This window comes from Melanotaenia boesemani, chromosome 18, assembly GCF_017639745.1.
Source record: "Melanotaenia boesemani isolate fMelBoe1 chromosome 18, fMelBoe1.pri, whole genome shotgun sequence".
Lineage (NCBI taxonomy): Eukaryota > Metazoa > Chordata > Actinopteri > Atheriniformes > Melanotaeniidae > Melanotaenia > Melanotaenia boesemani.
In genome coordinates, this window is record NC_055699.1 from 25,144,150 (window position 1) to 25,161,150 (window position 17,001).

Here is a 17,001-nt window from a genome sequence, read left to right on the forward strand (position 1 = left end):
CGCCCTTTTTCTGAGTTCACGTTGCCAAAATAATCTGGATTTCCGCACAATGTCTGGCCCAAAATGAATAATGACAGAAAATGATAGTGCTGGTACCGATCCACTTTGGACAGCAAACCCATGGAAAACTGCACATCATTGTGTCGCACTTGATGTGCGACACTGAGCTCGGGAGGCTTTTCTGGCTTCATCCACCTGCATCCCAGCAGGAAAAGAAAGAGAACTGGTGAAGACTAAAGAAATTCTGAGAATGTTTTATATTAAAAGGAATGCGTGTAGTTGTGTTAACAGCAAAGTTAGGTTTGCTCTCCACCTCCCCTTTTTCTTTTCTTTCACCAGTCTCAGTTGACAGAAAGAAACTGGTGGTTATTGTACGGTGAGTTCTCTGTAGCGTAGCAGAGGGTGTTTATTACTCCCCCAGCAGTCATGAAAACTGATGGTTTTATTGTGCCTTTTCCTTCTTTTTTCCTCTCTTCTTTTATCCATCTGTCTCTGTTTCCAGGAGATTCGCAGTGCGACGACCTGTCGCAGCTTTCCCAGTCCAGCGGACCGCCAGCAGGCGATTGTGTAAGCATGCAACAAACCAGAACACAACATTCAAACAGGTGGGTGGGTGGAGTTGGTGAGCGACATACAGGAAGGGATGCAGAAGATGAAGGAAGCTGATGAGGAAGGTTCACTGACTTCCTCTCATCTTTCTCACTTGTCATCAAAGGAAGTCCTCTGTCATGATTTACCTTCCTCGTTGTATTTCTGTCTGCTTCGTGTTACAGTCTTGCCATGATTTTCCTTCCTCTGACCCCCTCTGCATTCCATGTTTTGATGTTGTCAAAGTCATTTGGAAGCTTTAATAGAAAAAGGTTTGCCTGCTGGAACACTTCAGCATCTTCACCTTCACTAAACCTCGCTAATCAGAGAGCCTGATGATGTCGTAATGATCTAATACTAGACCTGTAGTTGCAATGAAGACTAAGGAGCATATTCATGGATGCACTTAGCTGCTCTGTGCCATAACCTGTCTAAATGAAAGGATTATGGCTGAATTATTCTTATAAATCAAAGACTTAATTGTTTCATGACAGGAGACACGGGCAGTCTGTTTATCCACCAACCAATACAGAAAAAAGACATGGCTACAAATTTGGATCAACCCAGTGGAGTTCAGTTTAAAACTGGTGGATATTTAATACAACTCCAGTTCCATAACAGTTGGGACGCCGTTTAAAATGTAAGTAAAAACAGAATGTAATGTTTTCCAAGTCTCATCAGCACAAATTTTATTCCCAGTAAAACATGAATAACATATCAGATGATGAAACTGAGACATTTTACCATTTGATGGAAAATATGTGCTGATAGTAAATCTGATGGCAGCAAAACGTCTGGAAAACGTTGGATCAGGAACAACAAAAAAGAGCATTTGACAAATAATTACTTTCATTGGCAGCAGGTCAGTAACATGACTGAGTATAAAAGGGAAGTGAGGAGACCAGTTGCTGGAGTTTTAGGAGAGGAATGTTGTCCCATTCTGGTCTGATGCAGGATTCTAGCTGCTCTACAGTCCTGAAACTTGGTTGCTGGATTTCTGCTTCCATGATGCTCCAGATGTTTATATTAGTAAAAGGTCTGGAATGCAGGCAGGTCAGTTCAGCAGCTGGACTCTTCTCCTGTGAAGTCATGCTGTTGTGATGGATGCAGGATGTGGTTCAGCATTGTCTTGCTGAAATCTGCAAGGCCTTCCCTGAAAGAGACGTTGTCTGGATGGGAGCAGATGTTGCTCTAAAACCTCCATGTACTTTTCAGCACTGATGGAGCTTCACAGATGTGGAAGCTGCCCACGCCATAGACACTAATGCAGCCCCATCCCATCAGAGATGCAGCTTTTCACCTGTCCACTGATAACAAGCTGGATGCTCCCTCTCCTCTTTAATCTGCAGGAGACGCCGTCCATGCTTTCCAGAAACTAGTTCACATCTTCATCCAGGTTTCCACTTTGCCTCAGACCATTTTAAATGATCTTTGGTCCAGAGAAGACGGCGCTGTTTCTGGATCCTGTTCACATCTGGCCTCTTCTTTGCATGATGAAGCTTTAACCTGCATTTGTGGATTTCAGGGTGAACTGTGTTCACAGACAGTGGTTTCTGGAAGTCTTCCTGAGACCATGCAGTGGTTTCCAGTAGAGAATCATGTTTGCTTTTAATGCAGAAGATCACCACTATCCAGCCTTTTCCAATGCGCACAGAGATTCCCCCATGATTCTTTAACTCTTCTGTTCAGTCTTCACAATTTTACATTGAAAAATATTTTCTAAAATTGTTCCGCAATGTTTAGAGCCAGTTTGTCTTTCCATCAGAGAGACTCTACCTCTCTGAAATGCTCCTTTTATTCCGTCATGTTATTGACCTGTTGCTAATTAATGTGATTAGTTGTCAGATGCGCCTCCAGTTGTTTAGTATTTTACCCAAAAATTTTTACACACGTGTTGCTGCCATCAGATTCACTATCAGCTCATTTTTTCTTTCATTTTTTCCAAATGATAAAATGTCTCAGTTTTAACATTTGGTATGTTGTTTATGTTGTACTGGGAATAAAATATGAGTTAATAAATTTAAAAATCATCACATTCTCTTATTATAAATATTTTCTAAAGTAGCCAAACATTTGTGGGAATCAGGGTTTTTTTCAGGTTGATCTTCTGTAATATTAAAGTGATAGTGATAACATTATCCACTTTCACCACCTTTTAACATGCTGTGTAAATGCCCTTTCTTTCTCATCCACTACAAGCTTATTTGTAAAAACATCTCTGCTGCACTCTTCCCTCCAAATCTTTCCTTTCCTCCCTTCTTTAATCCCTCACTCATTTTGTTTTCATCCTGCCAATTAGAAGTACAGATTTAGTCCTAATAAAAGCATCCAAGTTATCCTCTGATATGTAGTTCATCTCTTTCCTTTTATTCCGTCTGTTCCAAATATACAAACCCTCAGATAAACACACAACGCTTGTAATTGGCTTCATGGGTCTGTTTTGGTCTCCCAGTGACCCCAATGAACCAAACGTTGGTTCTTACTGGCAATAATTTTCCCTGCAGATTACCACTTTGAGTCGGACATGTCCATTTGACTCGCGTCTCTTTACATGAGCCCTTAATGAAACGTGACTCTTTCAATATGCAGCTCTGAAATAAACCTCAGCGCTACGCTGACCACCTCTAAACTTAGTATTAGCCTCTTTTACCTCTGGTGCAACCCCATGAGTGAATTATAGATTTAGTCATTTCCTGGTTATGTTCAACCGCATGCTGGCATACGTGGAGCTGGACGGCCAAAAATAGACGGCTGAAAGGTTTTCGACAGACAGTGCTCTGCTGTTCCCTTACTATTTCATTTTAATGACCCAGTTCCTCTCATGAGTTATTGGATCTGTATCCCTCCTCCCTCTATGCACAGGGGGCAGGTGTAAAATTTAGTATGTGGGTATAAGTCTCCCTCTGAGTTGTCGCAGCACTTTATTCCTAAAGTCAAACATACTGTAAGGATTAGTTGAGTGAACGTCCCCCTGATGTAGCCCAAGGTGCTTATGATGAATAACTGGGGAAGGCGTGCACGGAATCATTGTAGGACATTCAGAAAAAACATCTTGAGGAAAGTTTTGGATTATTGAACAAGGAGCTGAAAGAATAAAAGTGATGATTGTAAAAGTAATGAAGGAGAAGATGCAGGGACCAAACGGAGACTCGCAGAGTAACAGATGAGAAAAACTGTTGAGGGGTCACGTTCGGTAGCAGATGTGGTCCTGTGGAGCAGCGGCGGCCGGGTCAGGATAGATGGAGAGAGATAGCGTTTGGCTCGAGGCCCCCTATGCGGGGCCGTCCCAGTTTGGCCTTGGGGCCATAAACTACAACCTAATTGAAGGATACCATGGAGACCCCGCTGTTAGTGAGCAGACAGAGGTGGTGATTGAAGAGGGGGTCTGCCCTCTCTTTCTCTCCAGTCCGGGAGCTCTATCGGCTGGAACAATATTAATGTTGGCGAGGGGCTGCAGTGAACGCTGCTTAACCGTGTCCATTTACGCCCAACATTTGCAAGATATAAATAATCCCCTTTCCTCACCGTTTCTCCTTCTACTTTCATTTAAACATTCTGTGTTTATAAATCTGGAATTTAAAGTGCCATCAGTTAATTTTTTTAATGTAAAACTGCCAGCAGCAGCTGAAGCTTTTAATCCCAGTCATCATGCAGACATGATGTTTCCAGCTTCAGCTGTCAGACTATGAAGCTAAAATGATGTAAAATGAATGTATGAATAGATATAGCAGCATGAAGACCGACCAGAAGAATAAAGCAGAATTTATTACTAACAGAACTTTGTAGAAATAACACACAGATCAACAGTGACCAAGCCTTTTCTCATCTGCATCATTCTCTCAAGTCTTGGCTTTCAGGAGAAAAAATATAGGTATTGAAACAAAAACACAACAGACATTATTTCCATGTTTCCACTTTTTCCTCATTTCCAGTTATTTCTGCTACTATTTACCTGCTATCCTCACTAAACCAACTCCAGCTCAGCTGCTTTTTGGCGCCACCGTGCATCAGAAACGTCTTCTTGGCTTCATTCCAGCCATAGAGGAGCATTATTTTTCTTCTTTTCAGACACACATAGAACTTTCTGCTCACTGGTTGATCTTTGGCTGCTCCTGATTGGACATTACCGTCAATCTAAGCTCTCTGATTGGTGGAAAGGTTGACAGGAAGTGGCTTCATCATCATGTCCAGGTCTAAATAGAGGTCTCTTAGCAACATAGTAGTGAAAGTGATCTTTTTATGATGAAAATGTGATAAATAATGTTATCATGGATCATTGTGGATTTACTGATTAAAGAGTACATTTAGTGGCTGGATTGTAAACCTCCTGGACGGGATAGAAATGCCTGGAAAACTTCAGTAGATCACCTAAAGGGTAAAATATCCAACACACTACCGCTCCTGAGACACTGGTGATTATAGAGATGATGGCACTCGGGGGGCGTCGGAGATCTAGTGAAGTTTTAAGGTTTAAACTGATTATTAATAGATTACGTCTCTGCACACATCATCCTGTAATATCTGCCCCCCCAGCTCCCTCCCATCCATACCTGGCTACCCTCCAGCTTCCCCATCTGCTCTCTCTGAACCTCCTGACAGCTTTCTTACAGCATGTCGGTCGCTCTGTCTGACATGTAAACCCGCAGTGTCTGATTAGTTTGCTGTACAGCCTGCCAAACACGTGGACGCACTTATCGCTCACCTTGGGGTCTTTCAGCGTCTCACTCTGTACATTACAACACTACCCCTTTTTACTTTGGCTCTGGGTGCAGAAGAAAAGTTCCCCCTTAAAGGGAGAAGGACAGGTAAACTTGTGGAGGCCACACATATATTTTTATATATGGAAGTTTTTTTTTTCCTTTAATGTAGATCAGCTCCTCTCTATCTCTCATTTCCTCATCCCAGCTTATCAGTTCTGTATTTTAAGGGCAAAAGATGCATGAAGCAGATCTTATGTCATGTACTCTGGAAAATGTTGCTCATGTTGGTTGAAAAAGACAAAGTGACAACGTCCAGTTTGATTCAAGCTGAAGGCCATCTGTACGCTGGCTGTCTGCGAGGGTGACATCAGCTCGTAACTCAGTGCCGTTTCCAGAGCAATGACGAGGGGTCATGCTTTTGTCTTTTCCTCCCTGGTAGGAGATAGCTGCAAGATTTTAACAGCTGTGCACCACTGACACATAACCATGACTATCTGAACTGGGTGAAATATAGAAAGGTCAGATTAAATCTGAGGATGTCCTAGTTAAAAGTGTGTAATATGTCTAACTGTCTAACATTTTGCTTATATGTTTAAACCTCTAACAAATAGCCCATTCATTTTCCTCTCTTTTTGCCTTCCTTTCCATCATTATCCCCATCTCAACCTCTTTATCCTCTTCTGTGGTGTATGTAGGGGGACATGTGTTGTCCTCTAAGCATGTATGATTTTCCAGCGGGGCAGGGGGGGCATGCAGCATCCAGTGAGGCTGGTTGGCTGACTGGTGGTTGACTGGTTTACTGCACACAGAGGATGTCTGCTAAAGTCTGCAACCGCAGCCTGGGCGGCCAGTGCTCCCTGCACTCTGTAAATGATAGGCTTGGCTGCCACCTTCGCTGCAGGCCCGGCCATCCACATAAACTTGCATCAGATCATGACTTCAGCTCATTGTCTCTGCTCTCAAGATGTTTCCTCTCAGAAAAAAGCAAATGGGAAGGTGCAGCTTTTACTCTCTATATTCTTAGTGAGGCCATGCCCCCCCCCCCTCTCCGCCTTATCGGATGGTGTTTCATTAGACGAGGAATGCTGGTATACAAGGCTACAAGGACATTAGAGACATTTCAGTGGCAGATAGGCACCAGATGAAAGCCTTCCAGAGTGTAATAAGGCAGCACCAAGAGGGACGTTAGATATCTTTATCATTCTCATATTGCCCTTGTTGTTGGTTCTTTCAAGTTTCCCTTTGTCCTCCCCCTCTACAATTACCTCACATCCTACTTTAAATCTGGTTTAGGTGCCGGTTCGACTTAAAATGTCATGTTACAACATAAAGGCAGCTTCACTGAGAAAACTGATGTGAACACAAACATCTAAAACAAGATGTCAGATAAAAGCAGACACATTTTCTCTCTGCTCTCTGGACAGACATTTTTTAACCCCAAACCAGCTTCTGAACTTACTTTTGGCTGCTTGTTCATGTTGGCTGTGATGTAGCATCTCCCTGATCTTTGATGCTGCAAGGTGAGCCTCATATGCAGGTGGAGGGTGTTCTATATATTTTTATTTAACCTTGTTTGGCCAAAACAGGAACATGGGAAAGGGAAAATGGGAAGGGGAGGAATCATCTGTAAATGTCTCCAAATGTTCAAAACACTTTAAATCAAGCATACTTAAGTTAGCATTTTGAAACCATCTTCATTGTGCAGTTTTGACAGCAAGCATGAACATCTGGAGTAAATTCAAAAATTTCTTTTTTTTTTTATCTGTTGTACTGCTTAATTCCAACATATTGGGACGCTGTGTAAAATGTAAATAAAATAACAGAATGTAACAAAATATTTTATTCCCAGTAGAACATAAACAACATTTGAAACTGAGATATTTGACCATTTTATTGAAAATGAAAGCTCATTGTGAATCTGATGGCAGCAACACATATGTGATATGCACATCACATATAAAGTGAATAATATTAAAATATTCAGAGAATCAGGAGGAATCTCTGTATGCATTGGACAAGGATGGGTGCTGGTGGTCTTGGGCAGCACTGCATTAAAAGCAAACATGATTCTCTACTGGAAACCACTGCATGGACTCAGGAAACTTCCAGAAATCACTGTCTATTCACCCTGAAATCCACAAATGCAGGTTAAAGCTCCATCATGCAAAGAAGAAGCCAGATGTGAACAGAATCCAGAAACAGCGCCGTCTTCTCTGGACCAAAGCTCATTTAAAATGGTCTGAAGCAAAGTGGAAACCAGGATGAAAATGTGAACTAGTTTGTAGAAAGCATGGACGGCGTGTCCTGCAGACTAAAGAGGAGATGGAGCATCCAGCTTGTTATCAGTGGACAGGTGAAAAGCTGCATCTCTGATGGGATGGGGCTGCATTAGTGTCTATGGCGTGGGCAGCTTCCACATCTGTGAAGCTCCATCAATGCTGAAAAGTACATGGAGGTTTTAGAGCAACATCTGCTCCCATCCAGACAATGTCTCTTTCAGGGAAGACCTTGCAGGTTTCAGCAAGACAATGCTGAACCACATCCTGCATCCATCACAGCAGCATGGCTTCACATGGGACTAAAATATGGATTTTTAAGATCTGCAAATCATTACATTTTGTTTTTATTTACATTTAAAACCTTGTTTTTTTCTTGAGCAGGGCTTCACATTCAGAATGAGCTCAAAATTTCAATGAAAATGTCTCAGTTCCAACATCTGATATGTTGTTTATCTTCTATTAGGAATAACATATGGGTTGATGAGATGTGGAAATCATAGCATTGTGGCTTTATTTACATTTTGTATGGTGTCCCAGGTTTTTTGGAACTGGCGTTGTATAAGGTCGGCATTTGGAAGCTGATAAATCTGTTTTGTTTTTTCCTGTGATGTTTTAGTGGCTGCTCCACAGACATCCACCACCCACTGTATCTCACTAGGTAAATGTTCTGTAGAAGTAGATTTGAATTCTTGTAGCCTCATACAAGTAATTGTATGAAAAAGAAACTTAACTCAGGTTCTTTTATTGGGGGTTTTTCTCAGCTGTCACAGCCTGAGTGAAAATTCATCTGCATCTACTTTGAAGACCATGACTTGTTTCTGAAGAATCAAACGAATGGACCTTGAGTTAGTTTTTTTTTCTTTTAGTGAAGTTATTTTACTTGTAGACACAATAGCAATAACCTCATTAATTCAGTGTAGTGGAGCTGAAGGCTTTAAATAGTAGCTATTTACTGGGACTATAGCTCAGTTTTATAATGTTTCTCCTAAGAGACACACATTTAACTCTTCTTCTTGCATTTTCTTTGTCTTTTCTTTGCTTTTCAAAGATGATGTGACAGTAGAGTTCGGTAGGTTTCTTCTTATTCTCTTACCTCCTCCCTCTGCTTATTGTTACTTAATATTTTCTCTAAAGCCAATTAATGCCTTTTCCTTGCTTCTGCTCACAGCTGCAGAGATTGAAGGTACTACTTGTCCATCATATCCAACCAACACCGCAACACACAGTTAAAGCACCCATGACCCACCCTCTCTTCATACATTTTGTGTGCAATTGCCTATAAAGAGTAACATCCGAGTAACATCATGGTCATTTTTGTCTCTTGCTTTTTACCATGCAACATCTTTCGCCTGCTAATTTTCATCTAAGTGAAAATCATCCCGTCATAAATTCCCATCTGCCAAACTCACTTATGGTGCACCGTTACTCAGAAATTCCTCCCCCCCCCCCAAAGATTTAAAGTACTCATCAATGTCCTGTTTTTGGAAGACTTATTTATCAGTTGAGTGACAAATAAAAGCAAAATGCTACTATGCTTAACATAATTAAGCCTGTGAGAACTTAATAATGCCTCAACTATGGTGCAAATATAAACCCCGCCCATGAAGGTGTTCAAGGTGAGTTGCAGTCATGGGAAAGACAAAGGAGATTTTCAGGAGTGTTGATGTGACTTTACACATTTACAGTGTTGGATAATTAATTAATGCATAATAATCTTGATAATCATAAAATCATGAGTATTTCTTTGAAAATAATCGTACCAAAAAAATCTGTGATGTTGGGTTAATTGCTCTCTGTAAATTTTGAATTTGAATGGTTGTTTGTCTCTATGTCAGCCCTGCGATGGACTAGTAACCTGTCCAGGGTGTTCCTGCCTCTCGCTTTGCAAATTCACCCCATAACCCTGCATTGTAACAAGCAGGTATAGAAAACAGACACCAGAATGGGTGTCAATATTATGTCAATTTCCATTGCAAAAATAACTCATATTTATCTATAAATACAACCCCAGTTAAAAAAAACCTCATATTTTCCCTTAAATAGTAAAATGTCTCAGTTTCAACTTGTGATATGTTGTTTAACATCTATTTGGAATAAAATATGAGTTGATGAGATTTATAAATACATTTTACACCGTGGTCCGACTTTTTATGAATTGGGGTTGTAGTTTTTGTTAATGAGGCGTTATTGTCATCATCTTTCATCCACATCACTGTAATGTCTTCTGAGGGGGTTAAATACTCCGTTTCTATCGTGTAGTCATTCTTTTTAACATGTGGTGTGCCTCTCTTCTGGCTTCTTTTTCTCTTTCTCTTCTCATCACCAGAGGAAGCTGACTATAGTAGCGGATTCCACTTAGGTGAGACATCATCATCTTCTTTTCCTCCATTGTGTCCTCTTCTTTCCAGATGTGGCTGTCTCATTGTTGCATTTAAAGTAGCTGGCTATGTCTGGTAGAAAAATAACTTCGCCATCACTCCCCCCCAGACCCCTTTAGCTCTCCCTTCATACATCAGCATTTATGCCTTTTAATGTTGTGTTTGCCATGGGACACAGATAAATTGTTCCAGTTAGAAGTAGTAACCTGGTTTTTGTATCATCCTTGACTTATTTTTCTAACTCTTGGAGCACTCTTATCACCACTTATTTGACTTGGACTCACATCTAAAAATAGTTCTTAAGTTGTACACATTACAGCAGCACAGCCGAACCTTTTTTCTTCCCTTGCAGACAGAAAATCATGTCATGACAGTGCAGCGTATGCTAGATTTTGTTGTGCCTCTGCTGTGGGTCTGGAGACATCTTTGAGGATGTTTCTGGATGAATTTAGGTTAAAGGAATGGCCCGTTTTCCAAGCTTAGCTCTGAATGTTCTAGGACCAGTCTCGTTGATGTGGTCCTGGTCAGACTTGATGACAGTTACCATTGCCGGCTTTGGTTCTGCAGCCCTTCCCAGGGAGCTGCTTCCAATTCCCTGGCTTGAAGAAAAAAATATGTTCCCCATCGTGTTTTTATTACCACTGTCAAATCATAAGGTATCGTCCCACTGGAGGACCACAGGCCGTCCTTTCTGGCTCGTATGCAAATCAGTTTTTTTTGTCTCTCTGTCTATTTCTTTTTATTTTGGTCTCTCTTTCTCTATATTCTGATTTTGAGGTCGTCCAGAGCTCATCTGCGTTCATAAATCCCAGGTTTGAGCTTAATTTTTACTCTGCAATGCCCAGCTAAACCCTCTTCTGTTCAGGCTTGCCTTCACGGCCACTCTGCCCGCTCCCTGAGGTCGGTGACCTCAGCCTCCCCTCTTCCTCTTTAGTACCTAAACAACATCCAACACTCAAGCGGGTTAGCAGCATTTCTCGACTCCAGCAGCCCAGAACGAGGTTTAACTGAAACGAGAGAATCTCAGGAGAAAAAGAAGGAAAAAAAACAGTGAGTTATAATAACATCTCCCCTATGAGCGAACTTGCTGCATGGCTTTTCAGCCTGTTGGATGTGGTCGTGTGATTTAAAGTTGGCCTGTTCTTAAAAGTTTGAAATCCTAGAACATACATATGCTTTTGCAATGCTACTGAGGTTGCATGGGGAAATAAAAGAGGTGGTAGGAAGGAGGAGGCAGGCTGTTGTTGTCCTTAGTTTTTGGTTTGTTTTCCCTTCATGCCTCACTCAATGATGCAACGTCTGTGAGACCCACTGCCAAAAGCGATCCTTGAGCACTACTTTGGGGTGAGCAGATTAGTTTGAAATAAAACCTAACTTAGTAAAAGGAAATATGTCATGGCAGTTTCTCATCAGGTCCAGAGATTTATTTCTATTCAAAAAAAAAAAAGAGGTTTTGACAACCAGTTTATGGTACAGAGAAACTCCAAATTGGTTAGAGGGTTACCAAATAAGTGTTCAGACATTATCAGCCACTCACATTGCAATTATGGGAAGAAAAAGTACTTATTTTCTAAAAAGAGACGAGTTCATTAGGTGTAGTTTAGAATTTTTTGGATAAGTAGGAACTAATGTGGAGCAAGTATAAAAAATTTGGACAAAAATTATTTAATTCCCCAGCTTTTTAAAATATGTGAACTTTGTTTCTTTGTGGGTTTCTTGTTTATAGAAGTTGACTAAATATAGTTGAATCTGGTCAAATACCAGATGGAGACACCCCACCATAGCTGCAGTGGCATTTCTGTGCATGTTAGAGCAGAAAAGAAGAGAATCGTTCTATTTTATTAACTAAATAAAGGAAATCTGGAGGGACTTGCACAGTCATTGCCCCAGTCTGCCCCAAACAAGGGGTAGTAATTGAATTTTATTCTACAACAACATAGTAAATTTTTGAAAGCAGTTCGACTATAAATTTACCTATCCATTTTGGTGTAAAGATATCGTGGTACAACAAGTTTAACAGTTTGTTATGCTAATCGATGTTAATGAACTAAGAGTCAAGAGGCTGCAGTGTAGCTGAGAGTCATGTTTTATTTATTTTCATTTAAACTGGGTTTAAATTAAATTTGGTGATGGGTAAGACAGCGCTGTTACAGACATCATGTTATGTACATGTGTGTGTGTTTATGTCATGTATACATGTTACTCGCGCGTTTTTGGTCTGGGGGACCTGATGTGTAAAGATGTAATGTCCTGGGAGCTTGAGGGTCCTACGCATTATCTTAGCTGTTCCTAGGACTACACTCTTCTGGATGGAGATGTCTGATGTTTCTCCATGTATCTGTTGGAGCTACTTTCCCAAGCGCGGGAGACATGCTTCCATGTTGGGGAGAGACAGGTTATTGGCCCATAGTTGGATGGGAGTGTTCCCTTCTGGGGGTCTTTCAGTATCAGGACTGTCCGTCCCTTGGTCAGCCATTCATTGGTCGTATCCCTCAGAGGTTGGTTCTTTTGTATCGCTAGGCGCTCATGGATTGAAGTTAGTATCTTTAACCAGTAGGCATGGATCATGTCCAGTTCTTCATACCTGAGATTCTTGGCTGGATGTCTGCCACTGTGATGGTTACTGGGCCTTGTACAGGGAGGGTGCTGTGGTCCACTCTTTGGTCCGCTTCATTGTTATGTGATGCCTCCTTCTCCCATGTTTTTCCAGCTTTGGTGGGTTAGCGTGTGTGGTATTACCCTGCCACTTGGAGTACATTTTAGCTGGGTTAGTAGAGAACAGCCGGTTTATTTTGCTGGCCTCTATTTCTCTTGTGTATCTCCCCAGTTGTGCAGCCAGTGCTTAGTTTCTTTGTTTGGCAGTTTTCAGAGCATGGACCCCTGAGTGTACCTCTTGGGTACCCCTTTTGTGGTTGTACCCTAACTCCCTCCGAGTTTCCTTGAATTTTGGATTCCAGCCTCCTCCATGGTGCCTCCTTCTTGCCCTTCATATTTATGTTATGATCAAGCATCTCCAGGATCACTGTTGCTGTACTGTATGTCAACTCATTGGTTTCAGTGATGGTCTTAGTAGGGATTGTTCTCAGTGCTGCATTCATATCAGCTAGAAGACATTCTGGTGATACTTTGCTCCTTCCTCGGTGTCGGGGCTGACAGGCTCTCATCTTGGTCATGATCTTATCCCTCAGGTCTGTTGCTCTTTCATTCATTGCCGTTTGTGGATGCTGGAACATTGAGCAACGCGTTGTTTTCATGTCAGTGTGGAATGTGGGTACCAGAGTATCCATATATCCCACATTCTCTTCATGTAGCCTTGCTCACTAGGGTTACTAGAGTAGTAGCATCCCAACAGGGCCTTGTTCCCATCTTCCTCAGTACCTGACCCAGACCTTGTTTGACCGGGAGACGTCTGAGCCGGTATGTCTCTCTGTTCGATTCCACTCATGATGAGGTGGTTAGGCAGATCAAACGTATCACTAACAGTCTTAACAGTCTTGTGGAGTAAAGACTAGAGACAACAACACTTTTATCAAATATCTAACAAAATAGAAAATTGAAGCTATCACTAACTTTTGATAATTTATTATAACAAGATTTGTAAATGTGTGTAATAGTTAGTGATTGAAAGCAGTTTCTGAATGAAGCAGAGTTTACATTGATGCCCTGATGTCTGACATGAAAAGCAAAATAACTTTAAGACCTTCAGTTAATGTCAGTCCAAATTCATCTATATGTATTTGTTGTATATTGTTTTTGTCTTTCCAACAGAATAAAGGATTTATCCAGATTATTTTTGTCACTCATGAGCCTTTTCCTACAACAAGCAAACTAAATCAATCTGACAATCCTCAACCCAAAGAGCTGTTGGATAAGTTGGAGGGGAAAAACAAATAGTGGCTGACACAGGACCTCTCTCAGCTAAAGATCTAAAGCTCTCTTCCACCATATGAGCTTGTAACACTTTGGGTGGGTACTATTTTCCAAATTCTTATTGTAGGGAACGTGGAAACTACTCCTAGAATGGCATTCTCCCAGAAGGCACGTTTGATGAGTTCACCACTGCTGAATGCTACACAAACTTATTAGAGTAAAGTGCATCACTTGGGTGACCCCCCCTCCCCCCTGTCCTCCTGAATCTGCTGCGTTGAAAGGCTGGTATAGTTACTGTAGCATATATCCAGGCTGCTACTAAAAACAGATGCTTAATGCAATCGAATATCCTAAGAGAAGTCATGGAGCTCGCTTTATTACAGCCCCGCAATCATTTCTACAGATGCCTGTTGTTGCAGTGGAGAACACATCCAGTTAGCGCCGGAAATATCTGGATGATGACTTCTTTTTTTTTTTTTTTTCAGGGATTTACCAAAACATAATCATGTTACAGTTAAAAAATAAACAAAGGCTGAAGGTGCAGACTGTTTTAGATTTGGGGGAACAGGATGTTCCTTTATTTATTCATCGTTAAAGCTGGTAAAACAACTCTAGCATACATTTAGAAGAATTTAGAGAAAACAAGCTATGTATGTATGGACTAATCAATAATATTGATGCTGGTGCATGCTTTTATTTCTAGTAGAATAGATTACTGTAATCCTCTGCTCTCTGGTCTTCATAAAAAGTGTGTTTCAAACCTAGAGTTACTTCAGGACTTAGCGGGACATGTTCTGACGAGGACAGAGGGAGGGAACACATTACACCCGTTTTAAAATCACTGCATTGCCTCCCTGTGCATTTCAGGATTGATTTTAAAGTTCTTTTAATTATTTATACATGCCTAAAGGGTGTTGGGCCTTCTTATTTATCTGACCTGCTTTTAAATTATGAGCCCTCGCGGACCCTGAGGTCCTCTGGTACCGTTTTTTTTAGTTGTTCCAAGGGTGAGGACCAAAACATACAGCGAGGCCTCTTTCCATTATTACGGCCCTCGTCTGTGGAACAGCCTGCCAGAGAACCTCAGGGCTGCAGAGACTGCTCATGATTTTAAAAACAGTCTCAGGACCTTTTTAGCTTAGCTTTTAACAGAATTTTATCTGATCTTTATTTAATTCATGTTTTATTTTTTATTATTTTATTTTATTAATCTTTTTACTTTTTTAGCACATAATTTTATGAAGTCCTATTTTTTTATTTATTTATTTAGTTAGTTAGTTAACACCAGTGTTTTCCTCATGGGGATCCTTTGCACCGGGTGGCTGGGGGTCTTGCACTGCGGCCCTGCGGCTGTGGTGTGGACTCTGACGTGCCCTGATCTGGGTGGTTGTGGTGGCGGCCTCTGTGGACATGGTGGGCTGGCTCCTTGTGTGATCAGATCCCCAAGATATTCTCAAAGCAACGTCAAACCAGATATTTATTACTTTTACTCTAATAGACAGAAATTGGGGAGTTCATGTTTGTGTAGAATGGTGGGGGATTAACTGCTCTGTTGTTGCATGTGTGTGGATGTCTGTGTGACTGTGTGTGAAAAAGGTAATAAGTGTTTTTTAATTGCTATGTTGCTCACGTTGGTGTGTGAAGGCTTGTTTTACTTTAATATGCATAACTTGTTTTTACCATGTAGCACTTTGTGTTGCCTTTTGCAGGAAAAGCATTTTATATTTTTATAAAAGCATTTTATAATTATTAAATCAGATTTGATTTAATAATGATGTTCATGATTGTCCAAATTAAGACTTTGATCAGTTTTAAAGTTTCACTAAGTGGAGTGCCAGAACCCTCACGGCCTCCTGCTGAGCTGACATCGTGTTGATATTTTTCCTGCAGAGCTGTTGGGTATGCAGTTTAATATTTTTTCATTAGTGTACACGGGCATGGTTGCCATGAACAAGTACACTGTGATCATGTAAACTTTAAATTGTTTCAGAGCAATTCCTAATGCAAAGCTTTCTGATAAAAATCATTACAGTTTGACAATTAAAACACAGAACTACTAATTATTTAGATTATTTCACTCAGTTTATTAGCTAATTTTTCATGTGCATATTTTTTAATTATAACTTATTTTAGGCTGTCTGGATTTCCTTATTTATTATTCAGTGTATTTGACATTATTGTCTTATTTCATGCTATTTTGTTCATGTTTAATGTTCATGTAAGTTGGTACCTTTTATTTTATTTGTTTATCTACTGCCCCATCATTCCAAATTCACACATCAAAATCTGATTCCTCGGGACCGCTGGGCTTTTGTCTCTTATACTTTTTTTCATTGCCTTGGATTTGAAGGTGTTGGACTCCAGTTCTATGAGTAGACGGATTACCCTCTGAATTATTTTACTTTTGGGGTTGTCGTGGCTAACATTGGATCTGCCCCTGAATACTAGAATTTTGACTTTAAACATGACAAAGAGACAGCGCATCTTTAAAACAAGGAAAAAAATATGACCAGCATGCTGCTGTCAGTCCTAAATGACGCCCACAAAGAGACAGTAACTTAGAACAGATGTAGTGAAGCATTGCATGGTTCAGAAGGGAGACCCAGACACTTCAGCTCCTCCATGAAGGGTCCCAAGCAGTTCCCAGGCCAGAACAGATACATAATCCCTACATTAGGTCCTAGGTCTGCCCTGGATCTTATTCTTTTGGTTACTACTCAAAACTAGTATGTTTTGTACTGTCTGTAATGGAAATTGGACAGCTGCTGTCTTGGCCAGGGCTCCCTTGAAAAGAGAGATCTTGTAATCTCAACAGGACTTACCTGGTAAAATACAGGTTACAAAAATTGTCTTCAGACAGTGAAGATGGAACCCTGAAGTCCTCAAGTCCCTAAATCAGCTCAATGATCCTGTCCTCCAACAGGAGCAACGGTTTAGTTCCTTTGCTTGTTTGTCAACTTTACACAAAGACTAATTAAATTAATCTGGGTAGTTTTTGTTCTGTCTTGTTATCAAAAGGCCAACGACCTTTTTTTTTTTCTTCCTTGGTTGAGGTAAAACTGTCAATGCCTAAAATGTCCCAAAACCTAAATTTAAGTGTTTGTTTGGATGTCCACTTCCTTCTTTCCCTTCTTTCATTTTTTAGCCTCCTTCTTTCCCGTCTTTACCTCCCTATTAAACCTTATT

The 17,001-nt window shown here is 40.8% G+C and overlaps 1 protein-coding gene across 3 annotated transcripts in view; it reads left to right on the top strand.

The window, feature by feature from the left end:
- Window positions 1-17,001, top strand: part of mpp7a (membrane palmitoylated protein 7a) — a 168,733-nt gene that overhangs the window by 116,745 nt on the left and 34,987 nt on the right. For all 3 annotated transcript variants that reach the window (XR_006008187.1, XM_041967556.1, XM_041967557.1), the window contains exon 11: window positions 503-567. Coding sequence is in view for 2 of the 3 variants with exons in the window: in XM_041967556.1 (XP_041823490.1) it covers window positions 503-567 (65 nt within the window). In the remaining variant the exon portion in view is untranslated. The remainder of the gene's footprint in view (window positions 1-502; window positions 568-17,001) is intronic.